Source organism: Gavialis gangeticus, unplaced genomic scaffold, assembly GCF_001723915.1.
Source record: "Gavialis gangeticus isolate Ggan-Ray unplaced genomic scaffold, GavGan_comp1, whole genome shotgun sequence".
Lineage (NCBI taxonomy): Eukaryota > Metazoa > Chordata > Crocodylia > Gavialidae > Gavialis > Gavialis gangeticus.
The window spans coordinates 30,922,464-30,938,675 of NW_017729001.1; the positions used below are offsets into that span (position 1 = coordinate 30,922,464).

A 16,212-nucleotide genomic window follows, 5' to 3' on the forward strand; every position below is an offset into this window, starting at 1 on the left:
TGGGGGGTGGAAGGGGCACGTGGGGGTGAGATTCACCACACAGCCAAGCAACAGGAGTTCGTCCATGCTGAATTCAAAGGAGGTGAAGGCAGAAAGCACCCAGGGGTGCTGTCAGAGATGGGACAAAAGGCTGACTGCCCACTCCCTTATGAATGCATCTTGCCCCGGCCCGGCTAGTTCTGTCCCGCTGGAGCTCACGGTGCTTGCTGGCTGCACTGGTTTTCTTCACGTAAGCAAAAGCTTGAGCCCTGAGCCCAGGGTCGGACAGCTCTGCAAAGCCCCTGGGCCAGCATGGATCAGACAAGGCTTCCCAGCTGTCAGAGCGGGACAGCACCTGAAGCTGCAATTGCCTTCCCTGGAGGTTTCCAAGCAGAGGCTGGATGAGCATGCACCTGGGACAGGTGAGGACCAGTGCAGGGGACTGCACGTGACAATCCTTAAGGCTCTCCTGACCCCACAATTTCCACGGGTGACGGAGCAGACTCAAGCCCACCCTGAGAGCCCCCAGGATCCTGCACCACATCTGAAAAGGTGTTTGCCCCAAAATGCATGTGTGCAGCTGAGCAGGGACTGCATGTGAGCGGGCACCTGTGACGTGCTCGGAAAGGGGACACGCTGCCCCTCACAGAGCGGGTGCCCCGTGAAGGGGACAACTGGTACCAGCCAGGGGTGGTCTAGCAGCAGGGTCTGGGCTGCGGTGTTACAGCTCCCAGGAGCAACCCCCAGCCCAGGGGGCACAAGGGCACAAGGCTTGGGGGTGTCTGACCTCTCACTGGCACCACCCAGGTGACCCTGCTCTGACCACACCGGGCTGGGGTTTCACAGGCAGGCTTGTCCAGGAGACGACTAGCACCCCTGGCTCCTGGTGTGACAGAGGTTGGGCTAGCTGGGCTGGGCTAGCCTTCCTGTGGCACTCCTGGGCACACACGGAGGTCAGGCCCCTGCCGCCCGGCACTGCACGCACTTCCCGCGCAACTGGCTCCTGACCCGAGAGCTCAGGCTTGGAGCAGGAGTGCTGATGCCATGGGGGAGAGGAAGAGAAGCGATGCACGAAGCTGTTATTCAGGACTCTCTCTGCTAGCCAAGCAGGGGAACCTCTGGGGTAGGAAAAGGGGTTGTGCTTGGCAGCGGAGGCAGGACTGAAGTATCAGTGAGGATGGGATTACCAGGCCTGAGAGATGGGCTGGTCGGTGATCTGCTGCCTCAGGTGGGTCACAGCCTCCACTGAGCTCAACCAGCGCCACGGCACCAGGCCTGGGGCCAGCCTAAACCCGGGCCCCCGGCGCACGTCAGCATGGCGAACACATGGGACTTACCCTGGGCTGGGTTGGGCTGCTGGCTGATCCCCTGGCCCAGCTGATCCGTGAGCCACAGCTGCATCCGGATGAATGGCTCCCGGCCCTTCTGAGTCAGCTTGCTCCACGGCTTGGGCCTGGACAGCATGTCGCTCACACTCCCCTGGGACAAGCCCAGCACCTAGGGCACAGGTTGAAGGGAAGGGCTGGGGCTACCGGGCAGCAGGCGTCTGATACCCCCAAGAGGCTCCTGGGGAACGCGGCCACCAAGCCGGAGGGGGGCGCTAGGCGTGGGGTGAGCCCAGGGCGTCAGGGAGCTGTCACCCAGCCCCTCTGTGCGGGGGGCTCCTTACTGGCTTGCTCCCTGGCCCCACAAGTGGGAGAGGCTGTGGCACTGCACACCCAGGACACTGAGGGAGACGGCCAAGAGGCTCACACCACCCCCGCACCTTCCTCCAAGGGTTGCACTGCGCGCCCACAACCCCAGGGGAGGATGGCATCACACCGGCCCCACGTCCCAGCATAGGGCCCTACGCCCCACCGAGGCTGGGGGATGTGCCAAGGCGGCCTGATGGGCACGGCGTGCTGGGGAGTACTTCCCTACGGGCCCTGCACAGGGGATCACCCTGGAACAGACACGTGGTCAGCAGGGGCCAGGCCACGTCGCCAGGACAGCAGCAGCCTGGGTCCACTGCTCCCTCTCCAGGGAAGTACCTTCTCCCCGAAGATCCGCTGACAGATGCCGTTCTTGGCCAGCTTCTCCTTCACCTGCCGGGTCAGCTCCAAGGTGTCCACCTCCCGGTACATGTACATCTCGTACTGCTCCGGTGTCAGCGGGGGGACCGTGGGCTTGAGCGTCCGCGGCACGTAGGCAGGGTAGTAGGAGAGGCGGCCAGCGCTCTGCGGCTCTGAGCTGCCCCCTTCTGACTTCATCTCTGTGGTCTTGTGGGGCTCCTCCTCCCCCAGGGCCAGCTCCTCCTCGGTGGGGGCACTCTCGCTCGGCTCCCCCCGTGGCCAGGCCCGGCCGTTGGCCAGGCTCGAGTAGCTCGAGGAGGAGGAGAGCGAAGGGGACACGGCGGTGTAGGGTCGGTTCAGCACGCTCCTCTCCGAAGCCCAGTGCTGGTCGAAGTAGGAGCCGGCGTCGCCGATCTCGGACTTCACCTTGCGGATGATGCTCTGCACGAAGGCGGCGGGGGACAGGACTGTGAGCGACGCCTGGGTGGAGCTGGGGCTGGCACCCACCGCCCCCTCCTCCTGCTTGATGTAGGCCTGGACGATGTTCTGGCTGACGGCAGCCAAGGTGGAGCGCTCTGCGGGTGGGGTGGGGATGGGCCGGCCGTTGCTGCCCGACTCAATCTCCAGCAGGGCCTGCTGCTGGGCCTGCATCTCCCGCCGCGCCTGCTCCAGGATGCTTTTAATGGCGTCCTCCGAGTTGCTGGTGCTGGTGCCATTGGTGACTACCTGGGGGGCTGTGGAGCTTTTGGTTTCACCTGGAAGCAGAGAAAGCCGAGCGGAGTGAGTGGAGGCTCTCCCGCTGGGCAAAGCAGCCCGCGCCCCGCTGGGGTGGGGTCCCTGCGGGAACGGGGATCAAAGCCTCCCTGCTACTTCCGAGGGCACAGCGGGGGTGGCCTCCCTGACCTGATGGGTGCCATGAGCCAGGTCGACAAGCCTGGTGGGGTAGAGGCTCAGCCCGAGAAAGCCCCACCTCCATTCCTGACTCACTGCAGAGCCCTGGACAAAGCACATTGCCCTCTGTGCCTCGGTTTCCCTTTCTGGAAAAAGGGGTTAAGGCTACTTCCCCTTCTTTTGAAAGGAGCTCCGAGAGCTATCAACCACAAGTCCAGCCACTGCTTGGCAGCGCAGGATCACTACCCGGGCAAAGCCCAACCAACAGGAAGGATCTGCTGGTTACAATGCCCTCGGACGACGCAGGCGGTGATGTGTCTGCATAGTGCCAGGCAGGTAGGTCGGGACTCTCATAATCACAGAATCATAGAAAATTCAGGTTGGAGAGACCTCAGGTCACATCTAGTCCAACCCCCTGCTCAGAGCAGGACCAGCCCCAACTACATCGTCCCAGCCAAGGTTTGTCTAGCCGGGTCTTGAAAACCTCCAAGGATGGAGACTCCACCACCTCTCTGGGGAGCCTGGTCCAGCGTTTTACTGCCCTTCTAGTGAGAAAATTCTCCCTAATGTCTAACCTCAACTTCCCTTGCTGCAACTGGAGCCCATTGCTCCTTGTCCTGTCATCCGCTCCCACTGAGCACAGTCCAGCTCCAGCCTCTTCCAAACCCCCCTAATACGAGCAACCGATCGATTCTGACTACTGCTTTTGCCCCTTCAATCCTGCGGTCCCTGCTGCGGGGTCCTCTCTGCAGCACAGGGCCTGGCCTGCAATGTCCTTGCTTTGCTTTGTTTTAACTTCCCTCTGCCTCATCGTGTCAGCACGTGAGCCACCACCCCGCTGCTGGCCGTGACGTTCCTGCTGCGCGGACCCGAGCAGGGTCGTGCCGTGTCCACGCTGGCTGCTAGAACCAACTTGCTGCACCCCTGGATTATCCAGGCAGCGGCACATCTATGCCCACAAGGCACGGGGGGGGTCTCACACTGCGCCTACTTTTCAGCACGTTGTTCTTGCATCTTCCCCTAACATGACCCCAGGGGAAGGGGTTTACTTCTGTCCAATTCATAACCATCACCTGGAAGCAGGCATCCAGCACGGAAAATTTCAGCACCACTGGGGCTGATTTGGAAAGTCCTGAGTCTAGGAAATCAGTGGGGTGGGGTGGACACGGGAGACGACACCTCCTGCACCTTTCTCTACAGCTGGTTCCCTGTTTCTACAGCCACGGGAGACGCTCCATTGACGATCACGGCACTAGACAAGCCCGCCTGTTTTCTACCATCCCCATCTACCTTAATTCCCAGGGACTCTGCTTTCTCACCAGACTACCTGTACTAATGTTTTCCCTTGCTTGCAACTGGCTGTGAACACAGCTGATTTAACTGTTCCTCATGCCATATGGACCGCGCATGCTCATGCAAGCGTCTGCCTCTGGAAGAGAGGAGGTTAGAGTCTAAGCTTTTGAAACGACCAGCCGTGAGACCAGCCCAGATTATGCGCGGCCTGGTGCGGTTAGGAGGGGAAGGAGTTCTCCGAGCCGGGCAAATGGGTTTCCTCCCTAACGGGGTTCAATGCAGTGTTTTCATTGCTCTTCACAAAACCTCTCAGCCTGTCCCAAGTCCAGCCTGAACACCCGCTTCTCATCACGGTGGTGGATTGCCTGAAGTGACGCTGTCTTGGCTTTTAGAAATACAGATGCAAAGTGATGGTAAGATAATGCTGTCCCGTGCTTGATTATCTGTTAAAAATGCAAAACTACAAGAAAAAGCCTAGTGATGACATCACTTCCCCAGCACGCGATGACTCTATGCCTTGTGCTCAGCAGAGGGCAGCAGACACCGCGCCAGCCTCTGCAGGTGGATTGGGCCCCAAAGGCTGGACATGCATCTTGTTGGGACCTAAGAGTATCGCCAGAGTCATCAGAAGTGGGAACCGGCAGGCTAGGGACCGCAGGGCCAACATTTTCAAACCCGGGGACCTGGAGCAAGGCCCTCAACTCAGCACGCGCTGTAGGCAGCTGCAGAAAGCTGAAAAATCCTGTCCCTAAAAGTTTAACAAACCGTTCGAGGGCCAAAGGCAGCTAGGGATTTTGGGGGGTTTCTCCCATTCGTGATGTCTTAAAAGGCGTTGTGTCCTGCACACCACGCCCGGCTGAGCCTCTGGTGACTCAAGAACCCGGAGGCATGAGGGATCCCTGCAGAAAATCCTGGCTCTCGCCTAAAAACCGATCCAGGTGCTGATGATGGAAAGGACATGGACGGATTTCTTAATGGATGCTTTCTCCCTCTGTGCATTTTCTAACTGGGGGTCATGGACAGACACAGGACACAAATGAAATGGGGCAGAAGGGCTCCCTGCACACCGGCTGCTCTGCGGTAACTGCTCCGCGGCTCTGCTCTACCCCATGGCACAGGGGAGCTAAGTAGCGCTAGCGGCTGCTGCAAGTGGGGGCGAGCAGTCCCGGTTCAGCTCTCACTTACCACCGGCTAACAGTGGACACACAACACCGGCTGCCCTGCGGTAAGTTCCCCACCTTTACCTGGGTATAAAATGTGCTCGTCTGTCCAGGCCCTTGAACAGGTAGGGGCAGGATCCTTTTCTGGCTCTCATGCACTAGCACGAGGCTGCTATGTGGGTCTGGCACATGGCTCGGGAGCACTCTAGCAGACAAGTTCCTTCCCGCTGGGGCTTAAGGGATTAAAAAAAATAATCCTGGTGCCGTAACTCTTGGCCTTCACTTTTCAAAACCTAGTTCTTAGGAAAACATCCCCAGGAGAATGGGAAAGCAGGTGGCCCAGGGGAAGGGGGTATGAAGGGAGTGAGCTCCTAGATGGCTCCTGGCCTGGCTGGTGCCTGCACCCTCACCTGGCCCCAAGGACAGAGCTGTTTCCAGCTTGGTGACTCCTGTGGCGCCTGCGGCACCTACCTCCCTTCTGGGACTCGATCTCCTTCTTGGCCTGCTCCAGGATGCTTTTGATGGCGTCGTCAGAGCCGGTCTCTGGAGTTCGAATCCGTGGAGTGATGCTACCTGATTGCAGAGGTGGGAAAGCGGGTCTGTCACTGGCACTGCGGCTGCAGGTGCCACTGGGGGTCAGGAAGGATTTATTGCTGCTCGGCGCGGCTGTTTGCACGCATGTCAGGTCTGAAGGAGCCGTCGCTCCCGACCAGTTGTTGGCTGGAGTGAAGAGCCTGGGCACCGGCCCAGCAGCTTTCACCTCTTCCGTTCCCCCCCGGCGCAGCACGGAGGCGCTGCTCCCCTCACCTTCTCATCTACGAGGCACAGGGATCCTGCTCCTAACGGGGCGTGGAGTGGGCGTGGGCACTGGGGCAAGCTCTGGATTGTGGTAGCCACAGGGCAGAGGAAACATCAGGGCCGATTCTCCACCCTGGGGGCACGGGGTAGGGCCCTACCTCCTTGCTCAGGTGGCTCAAGGGAAGGCAAGCCAACTGCAGCCAGCTCAAAGGAGGCAGGGGCTTGCTAGGGAGTATCAGTGCACCTGCTTTTACCTCCCAGATGTAAGAGCCCAACCATGTCCATCAGGGCACGAGTGGGCAGGTGGGCGGTCACCCCAGGGCAGTGGCTGCCCGCAACGCACCCACCCTCTTCACCTCGCTGTACATTGTCAGTCCGCCCTGGCCCGAAGGAAGGGGCCCGATTCCCAGCCCCGTAATGTAGAGCCCGAGGCCTCCTTTCTAGAAGTGCAAACAGATACTACCCTGCATGCCCTCTGCACGTGCCCCCCAGTCCCCTGCCTGCTGCTGAGGGGAGAAGACCCTCAGTGCCACTCACCTCTCTGGCGCACCTGAATCGTCCTCAGCGCCAGCACGTTCTGCTCGTCCGACAGGAACTGCTTCATCTTGATGAAGGGCTCCTTGCCCTTGACGGTGAGCTTGCGCCAGGGCTTGGGCCGGGCCAGGATCTCACTGACGGAGCCCTGCGAGAGCCCCAGCACGTAGTGCCCGAAGACGCGCTGCCCGATGTTGTGCTTCAGGAGCTGCTCCTTCACCTGGAAGGCGATCTCGGCCGTGTCCAGCTGTTCCTCGTCAGCCGAGCCCGTGCTACTTCCCTCCGACTGGTCGCTGGGTGGGCTGGCGTCACTGGCAGGTGCGGTGGGTGCCGGCGGGGCACTGTTGGCGGGCAGCACGCTGCCCTTGGTGGGGAAGTAGGGGGAGGGGAAGGGCAGCAGGCCGCCACTCTCGCTCTTGTACACGGGCGGCATCAGCTGCTTGGGGAGGAAGGGGTCAGCCGGTGGCCTGTCACTAGCACCCAGTCCGGGGAAGGGGGACATGGAGAAAGTCCTTTGGCCTTCTGGGGCCGTGCTGGGACCCAGCAGAGGCTGGACGGGGGCGGGGGAGGCAGGGTCCTCCGATGCGGGCAGTGCGAGCTGCTGGGGTGAGGGGTACGACTGCTCCGTGTCCTTCACCGACTCGTCCTCGGAGGGATCCTCCTCTAGAGACCAAAGAGAGATGCGCACACTATAGTGCCGAGGCACTCGGCTGGGCCGGGCCCTGGGTGCAGCTGGGTGCCAAGCATGTGATGTCAAGAGGCACCCAGAGGCATCGGTCACTGCTGGGAGGACCCCGTTGCACCTCCTCCCGTGCAGAGGCGCCCACCTGGGACTGCACTTTCTTGCCCCGTGTGAGCTGAACTTGAGCTTGGCACCCAGCTGCTGTCTGCGGTGGGCTGAGCAGGCGGGTCCCAGCCTCATGGCTGATCCCTATCGCATGCCCTGGCCTGCCTCATTGCTCACCCCTGATCAGGCTATTGTAACTCCCCCAGGGCCAGGGCCCAGCTGCCCCACAGCCAGCGAGACCGGATGCCAGGCAGGGCTCTTCCGCCTGTGGCTCTGAGACTGTGCCTTGGGGAACGGGGCGGGATGGGACAGGCCGGACAGTGCTCCCGGCTCCCGGATGCCCCGCTCCTGGGTCCAGGGACCGTTCTGGAGGCTGCATCTGTGTTTGCTGGTGAGGGAGGCTGGCCTGCAGAGAGCCAAGCAGGGGGAGCTCCCCACCCCCAGTCCCACAGCAAACCAGTGCCACCTACCAGCGCTGGCCAGGAGACTGGGCTTCTCCAGGAGGTACTTCTGGGGTGGGTAGGAGTCTTTCCCTATCAGCAAGGCCTCGTCTGACTTGGATATGCCCTGAAGGAGAGAATGCAAGTGGAGAGGGGGTTAGCAAACACCCAGGGGCCACAAAGTATTCCCCTTGCCCTGTGCGGTGCTGGCACTTGCCTGGGAAAGGCTGCAGTTGGCTGAGGCCAGCTTCATCGCCTTCAGGATGCTGGGGAGAAACAGCACAGAGTTAGTCTCTGCTTGCTCCCCGCGTTTGCTGCAGCTAGGTCAGGCACTGACAAGCGAGGGGGAAAGGGCTTCAGGGATGGCGCCCGGGACATCCCCTCTGCCCCAGAAACCCAGGACTTGGAACAGGAGGGAAGGGCTATTCACAAAGAGCCCGCGTATCCCGCTGCAGTGCTGCACTGCCGCACTGTCGTCAAGCCAGCAAGCTTGATGACATGTGACGTGCTCGCTGCAGGACGCTCGGTCTCTCCTGACGCACGTGTGACCTCTCCTGGCCCCCGGTGGGGAGGCCGAGTCCATCCCGAGCTGGGAGCAGGGAGCAGGGAGGATGCCAGGTGTGGCACTGCGCTCTGCCCTCAGCAGCAGGGCTGGGAAGAGGGGCACGCGGGCAGCCGGGCACTGACCTCAGCTCTGTTTTAATCTCCTCGTAGTCAGACTGGGCCTGCAGCTTTTCTTCCAGCCTCTGGACAACGCAAGAGAGCAAGACATTGGCTAGTACAGTCGGCCCTTCCGCGCAGTCACAACCCCAGGGCAGGCAGGGTTGCTACTGCCTGCTCGTTGCCAGCTTTCCTTCTCCCACCTCCAGGCCCAGGGCTCTGCCCTGCCCTTCCCTTCCCTCCGCATGACCAGGCTGCTGCATACACTGCAGGTCTGTGCCGGGAAGTCCAACAAGAGAAAGACCGAGGGGGAAGCCCCCTGCCAGGGCTGTGCCAAGCTGGTCCTGGGCTCGGAGGTGGGCTGCATTTGCGCAAGCATCCGGGCAGACCCCCCCTGGGGTGATCCCTGCCCCGCTCCCCGCCGCAGGCTCCAGGCTCCTCCTGCACAGGCCGGCGCGTACCTCGATGGCCTCGTTCTTGGCGGCCAGCTGCCGCTCCAGGTCGGCGATCTGGTTGGCCGAGGACTCCTCCAGCTCCTGCAGGGAGCTCTGCAGATGCTGCACATCCTTGAGGAGCCGCAGGATCTCCCGGTCCTTGGCTGCCAGCGCCGCCTCCAGCCGGGCCCCCGAGCACATAGAGTAGTTCACCTTGTCCTGCAAAGGGAGGGCGACAGCCATGAGGCTCCCTGTGGAGCAAGAGGCACTTCTCCAAGTGCAGGGAGTGACTACACCCTGGCAGCCTCTGCAAGTTCCCCTTGGGGCACATCTAACCCCGCCAACATGGAGGCACCAGCCCCACCGCCCTGTGACCCACCCGGGGTTGGGACAGGGCTGTAGCAAGGTGGAGGCTGGAAGCGTTGGCTGGGGAACAGCTGCCAAGAGAGGAGGCCAGTGCCGCTGGCAGCTGCATACTGGTGGCTGGCGGCAGGCTGAGCATGCGTGGGGCAGCGTTAATTAAGGAAGCTAATTTGGATGGAGCCACAGCACCTCCGCTCCGCAGACTCCTACGCGGGTGCTATTAGCCAAGCCGCCAAGCACCTGCTCTGCAACTCCTCGACTGCACCGATGTCCGGGACAAGCTGGATCTCGCAACCAGCTGCCGCCCCAGCCCTCCCACGAGAACCTGCCCCGCAGGCCTGCGCGTGGGGGAGACCGCAGCCTGCCGTCGCTGCAGCCTCGGGTTGTGGGCCGACTCCCCCAGCCGAAGGCCCAGCCAGCTGCCTGGGGAACACCATGCTCCTCACCCCGCTGGGGCCTTGCGGAGAGCAGCAGGCCAGGAGAATGGAGCTGTTGACAGACGCTAGCTGTTCCCGCAGGCTCTCCACCTCCCGTTGCGCAGCCTCCGCTCGCTGCAAGAGAGAGACGCCGTGGTATCAGGTCGCCCGTGGTGGCCTCCACGTCAGGGTCACACAGGCACGTGCTCCACCGGAGCTCCCCGCCCAGCCCTCGTGCCACAGGGTGCTGTGGCAAGGCCAGAGCCGTGCTGTCGTAATGCTGATGTGAGGCCCCGCGTGGCAGCCAACGCGTGGGCCGAGCAGAACCGCCAGCCTTTGCCACATGCTGCCTGCACGAGTCAGGAAAACAGGCACGAGACAGGCTTTGCGGCCTGGCGGCACGGCCCTTCCACCTGCATCAGGGAGGACGCTGCATCTCCCATCCTGCTGCCTCCTCTGGTGCCTTTCAGCTGGACGCAGCCACGCAGCCGTGCAGGCTGCTGGGCTCCGATCACCCAGGGGGTCTGGACCCAGCGTGTGGCTGAGCAGCTGCAGCCTGATGCAGAGCAGGCCCAGCCAGCCCCAAACTCGGAGCCGGGGTGGGGGCTGGCCCTGGTGCTTCCAGCACCTCTAACTGGCTGTCTCAGTGTGAGGCCCCCGTGCTGGGCACTGGAGCCCTAGTCACCTGCACATTAGGAGACCCAGGCACAGGCCCATCCCTGGGTCCCAGCCTGACTCCAGCATGGAGAACCATATGCTGTTCAGCTAAAATGCCTTCTCATTGCAGCTGGGAATCTTCTACTTCCTGACCTGGGCTTACGTGGAGTGTTACTGTGCACTGTCCGACAGCCGCGTCCTAGAGGTGGCTGCATTTCAGGGATGTCTAAAAGCAACACCCACGCGCCCCCTCTATACCCCTTAAAGGCTGTGTTTATGTTGCTAGTTAACTATATTTTACTAATCACATTAAGTCATTTGTATGCGAATGTCATGATTAATTTAACGATGAACAAATTACTAGAAATGGAGAAAAGCCACGGCCTGAGTGCGCTGTTTTACCCAGCCCCAGGGAAGTGCCATGACAGATCCCATATGTAAAACTGGCTGGGTAATAACATCTACAAGCCTCAGACATGGGGGTGCCTCTCCAATAAAGCTGCAACAGTCAAGGCACACACCAGTGAAGGGGGCCAGCTGCTGCTGTTGGGCTCTTGCATCTGCACATAACCCAGTCGCACTGGTCTAGGGTTGGGTGCCTTGCGCACCTCTGAGCAACAGCAGCCTCCTTCCCAGCGGTGCCAGATCTAGCACTTACCTGGGTATCAAGATCACCCTCCTCCTGAGCCCTGCAAGTCAGGCTTAGTCCAGTGTCCCTGCTTTGAGCCCAGCCCTGGGGGACAGGACGGCTCGCTCACCCCTGGCACTGCCCGGGCTCCCTGCCGCAGCTGGCTCCACCCCTGCCTGGGGCTGCTACAGAACGAATCCGCTCCAGTCCGTGGCTAAAGGCAGGGAGCGAAGGGAAGGTGCTCGCTGCGCTGAGCCTGGCTTGCTATAAATGCAGCGGCAAGGGGCTCTTCTCACCTGATTGGCTTTTTCAAGGTTGGTCATGATCATGGCTACTTCGTCCGCCCTGCAACAGCAAAGCAAGAGCAATTAGCTGGGACAGGCACGCACTCCATCCCCGAGACGTGCCAGCCACGGCACACAACCTGCCCCTGCTACACGCCACTGTGGCTGGGGCCGGGTGGATGGGGAGCACACTGCTCACGCCTGAGAAACGGTGTGAGTGGGATCCCCACCAGGTGCCTTCAGAGAGGCTGGAGCAGCTGCCTGGATGACCCCCTGGCATGAGGACAGTGTGGCAGCTGTGATCCCCCCCGTACCACACCTCAAGTCAACCTCGACTGCTCGTCCTCGAGGGGCGAACAGAAGTTCAGGCCCCACGGCCCACTCGAGCCTTGGCTGCCCCGTGGCAACAGCCAGCAAGGAGGCCGCTTGTGCCAGCTGCGATGCTCATGTTGTAAAGCGGGCACCTGTCCATTAGGAACTGGCCCTGGGCCACCCTGGCTCATTTCACACAGGCCAACAACCAGCCATTAGCTGGGAACGACTACAGGTCATTAACGAGCCGTGCCCATCTGCGAGCTGGTGAGCTCAACATGAAAGCCTCCGTCTCCACCTGCCAGGCCTGCACACCACCCCCTCGGCCGCCGGATAGCTCGAGAAACGTCTCCTTCCCTCTTGATCCCGGGCTGTTTGTCAACAAGGAATATTTGCATCTGCTTAATTGCCTCCCACCCACCCTTTCACAAGTCGTTAAGAGCTGGCAAAGCTGAACAGGACATGGCGGCAGATCTGTTTACTGTGTGAAGGTAAATATCCAACATGTCTAATTTGTGGTCTCTGGTCCCAGCTACACAACTCATGCTGGCTGATGAATTAACCACACATAAACACACCAGCTGAACCCAGACAGGGGCATCTGAAACCCCCTGGATGGGGGCTGTAACGGAGACCAAGGGACAGGACAAACCCCCTTTTCATCTCTGTCGTTGTGCGCCCGGAGTCTCCGGTCCTAATCAAAGGGAAAATTATTTACAGGCGCACGCTGTACAAATGGCATATCGAATTATCAAACAACATCTGCTTTGGTATTATACGATTAAGTGTCCTGACTCTGATGTACAGTGTGTGTGTGTGTGTGTGTGTGAGTGAGTGTGCGAGTGCGTGTGTGTGTGTGAGAGGGCCGTGGTGTGCGAGCGAGGCCAGCAGAACATTTGAACAGCTGTAAGCATTTGGCAGCCTCTGCGGCTGGCGAAAGCCAAAGAGAGGGAGAAGATGTTCCTGACTCATAAAAATAAATGGCACCCGACCAACAAAAATAAGAACGGGCAAATGGACATTTAATGGAGTGGAGGAGTCCGTTAAACGCATCCCGCTGCCTGAGCTCGCCCTGCCGGGCTGGGTACACTGTGCACAGTGCCAGGTACAGCACTGTCATGCCTGGAAGAAATTGGGGGTCATCCTGAAATTTGAAGGAAGGCCTGATGAGAGTCATACCCAGGGACAATGTCTGTACCTGCAAGGCAGTGTCCCCACGGTCCCCAATGCGGGGCTCAGCCCGTCTGCTGCAATGTTCAGCTCAAATCCCAGCATTTGCTGATGTGAGGGACGGTGCTGACATCTGAGGCAGAAGGGGGAACTGGACTTTTACCACAGGGCCATCGCCAGCAAAACGCAGAGGCCATCCCCTGCCCTGCCCCTGGACGGTCTGCCTCTCCAAGCTGCTTCCTCGAGCAGCTACTGAGAGCCCTGAGCTCTGGCCTTTGCTGTGAGGCCCCCGTCGCCTCTGCCACAACAACAGTGGCCCACCTCTGCCCTCGGCCACGGGCCTGAGCCTCTCGCTGGCATCCAGGGCTGGAACTGGGATGGGAGCTTGGTGTTTCTTGGTTCCCGGTCCCTGGCTCAAACCACAGGCCCACCTCACTGAGCTCTGCCTTGTCCCGGCATACAGCCATGGCACCACTACCAGCAATCGCTTGCTCCTGAAAACAATTCAGATTCTTGCAGACCGCCTAGCTCACCCCGCAGGCATCCATGTACTCTGCTGACCGCTGACCTCGTGCTGGGGCCAGTCCCAGACACACTCCCCATGCCGGCAGCTCCCTGGGGATGCTGGAAGCCCGGCTGCCTGGCTCCAACGCTTCCTGCAGAGCCTCAGCCCCACTACGTCTGCTTTGCTCTGGTCTGATGGGGCAGTGGGAGGATTAAGGACAAGGGGGGCTTCCAAGTGGCACAGAACCAGCAGAGACAGCCAGGGATGCAGCCACGGGGTTTCTGCCATGATTTCCCAAGAGGTCACTGACTGCGGGGATGGCCCCAGAAGAAAATTATAGCCAAGTACAATTTAGAGCCAGTCCTACGCTGCTCTAAGTAGCATTTTGGGTAGAAATGGCCCTTGTGCCAGGGTTGAAGGAACTGAAGCAACATTCGTCCCATCCCCTGCAGCCCTGCACTGGGTCTGGTTAGACCAGAGGCTCTATCCATGGGACACCTGGAGCCCACACCACATGGGTGGGGATGCCCGTGGATAAATTGCTGGCTGTGCTGGCTTTGCAGGTGGCTGGGACAAGTCATGCTACATCGGGTACACAAGGCAGTGCCTGGCTGCGGGAAAGCGCAAATTCCCAAACAGCGCGTTAAGACAGGGCCTCTTTGGCGGCTTCGCTCAGATGCAACCTCTCCACATGGGTCAGCCAGACAGACAGCCCGAGGGACTTACTTTGACGCTGCCTCTTCGTCATATTTACACCGCAGCTCCAGCAGCTCCGTCTGGGTGGCCTTTAGCGCTGAGCACCAGGAAAAAGTAAAAGCAACATGCAGTGAGCACTGGGCTCTGACAGGGGAAGATCCACCAGGCACCAGCCTGTTGGAAGATGACTCTGCCTGCTCTGAGCAGGCAGCCCTGTCCCCTGCATGCTGCCGCTGTCCCCGCTGCAGTCCAAGGAAGGAACATTTTACCCACTTCCTTTTGCCTTTGTTCTTGCGTAAATGGAGGCAGAAAAACCATGGGGAAAGTCAACCCCCCAGGCGCAGAGAGCCTGAGCCCATGGGAGCTGTGCCTGAGTGGAGCCTGCAGCCTGGGGGCACAGAGCAGGGAAGGCCCATTGTGCTCCAAGGAGCTGGCAGCAGCTCACCATCCCTCAGGGGCTGCCTGACACCTGGCAGGAATGCAGGATTTGGCCCTTTCCCCTCACAGAGACCAGGTCTGGGGTGGGGAACGGGATGAGGAATAACTCTACATCCTGGTGTGGGCTTGATCCGGGCCTTCATGACATGGGCACCTCTTCCCACGGACTGCCCATGGATGCCACACTCACTTTGGCAGGCAAGGCCAACAGAGCCTGTGCAGCCCAGTCACAGGCCCCAGGGTCATTGCCACGCAAGTGCACGGCCACCTCCAGGCAGGCCCTTCCCCTTGCCACGTGTGCAACTCCAGCTTGCACCAAATGCCCTGGCAGAAGAGCTGTGCTCACAGGGGCAGAGCTGAGTCCAAAACGTGTCTGAATGCAGCAGTGGGAAGGGAGCCCTGGGCTCTAAATCTCCTGTACCTGAATGAAGCACTTTGATCTTTTCTTCTGCTTCCCCCAGCCGAGCAGCCAAAGTGATCTGTGCTTCCTGGAGTCCCCTGTGAAGAGAAGCGCAGCAATTGTCACCTTCCACATTTGTACACAGCTAATCCCTGCCCAGGACGGGACCTGCCAGCGACTGCCGTGCATGGCTCCCAGGGGGGTAGAAGTCTCCTTGCCTGGGCCCTGAACACACGCTAAGCATTTTATCTTTTTCACCACGTGCTTAAAGCCCATCGTTCAGAAGTTACACCACAGAAAGTATAGACTCATTGCAGCCGAGACATTTTCATGCCACTAGAGTTGTCAGCGTTTCCATTAAAAACTTCTATTTCCAGGGCTTTATAGCGCTGGCCATAAAAATTCACTTCAGGCTGAGAACTCGGCATGCTGGATCCCAGCCCAGAAACAAACGTTGGGCCAAAAATTTATTAGGAGAATTTTAAAAAGGACGAGAGAGGGAGGAAAAGAAGGGATGTGAAGCTACCTGGCTGTTTCTGAGCTGCTGCGTGGCGCAAAGCCACGAGGGCTCTGACAGGCCCGTGGAGACAGCATCCAGGAGGGCCGCGTGCACAGCGCTGACACCAGGCCCCCCTATTTTAGACACAGCCACTGCCCCAGCACAAGTAGGTGGAAGAGAAGCGGCTGGACAGGTTGTGCAGACGGTGCCGCTGCCCTTGTTAATCCAGGCTGGATTTCTGGCTTTTCTTTCTCTTTTTTCTTTCTTTCTTTCCCTCTCTATTCCCTATAGACAAGCATAAGCGAGCTCAGACTTAGGATAAGCTTTAACATTTTTATTTTGGTAGCAAGTTTTTGGTTTTGGATATCCAGTGTTTTATATGGTATTATTATTAGGTTTGTATTGATCCTTACTGTTGTATATTGTATTATTATCATTTTCGTATTGATTTTTATTGTTTCATATGGATATTGTATGGTTTAGGCCTGTGTTTGTAAGTGAACCAAAGTAATGTCAAGTCTCCATCTTGTGTCCTCTGCCCGGGCATCCCCTGTGTTGCTACTGTATGAGTCACGTACCCCTCCCATGTAAATTGGTTCCCGGATGAACAAGAGTGATTGGGAATGACTGAAATACAATGGTAGCAGGCCTCTACTGAATGGCCTGTAACGACTGGGCCATCACCTCACATTGATTCATCCAGCAGCCACGGACCTCACCCAGGAACAGAGACAAGAACCCAGCATTTGAAAGACAAAAGACCCTGCAGAACCAGCAACTCTACCATTGTACCCCACCATTACAGACACCCGAAACT

The 16,212-nt window shown here is 59.5% G+C and overlaps 1 protein-coding gene across 1 annotated transcript in view; it reads right to left on the reverse strand.

Moving 5' to 3' along the window:
• The window catches only part of CUX2 (cut like homeobox 2), a gene marked incomplete at its 5' end in the record, with an annotated part of 76,405 nt that overhangs the window by 12,601 nt on the left and 47,592 nt on the right, over nt 1-16,212 (reverse strand). The window contains 12 exons of the mRNA XM_019507241.1: nt 1,317-1,476; nt 2,010-2,785; nt 5,846-5,947; nt 6,710-7,369; nt 7,964-8,060; nt 8,151-8,199; nt 8,621-8,679; nt 9,055-9,246; nt 9,837-9,941; nt 11,388-11,436; nt 14,089-14,155; nt 14,918-14,994. Of these exons, the coding sequence (XP_019362786.1) occupies nt 1,317-1,476; nt 2,010-2,785; nt 5,846-5,947; nt 6,710-7,369; nt 7,964-8,060; nt 8,151-8,199; nt 8,621-8,679; nt 9,055-9,246; nt 9,837-9,941; nt 11,388-11,436; nt 14,089-14,155; nt 14,918-14,994 (2,393 nt within the window). The remainder of the gene's footprint in view (nt 1-1,316; nt 1,477-2,009; nt 2,786-5,845; nt 5,948-6,709; nt 7,370-7,963; nt 8,061-8,150; nt 8,200-8,620; nt 8,680-9,054; nt 9,247-9,836; nt 9,942-11,387; nt 11,437-14,088; nt 14,156-14,917; nt 14,995-16,212) is intronic.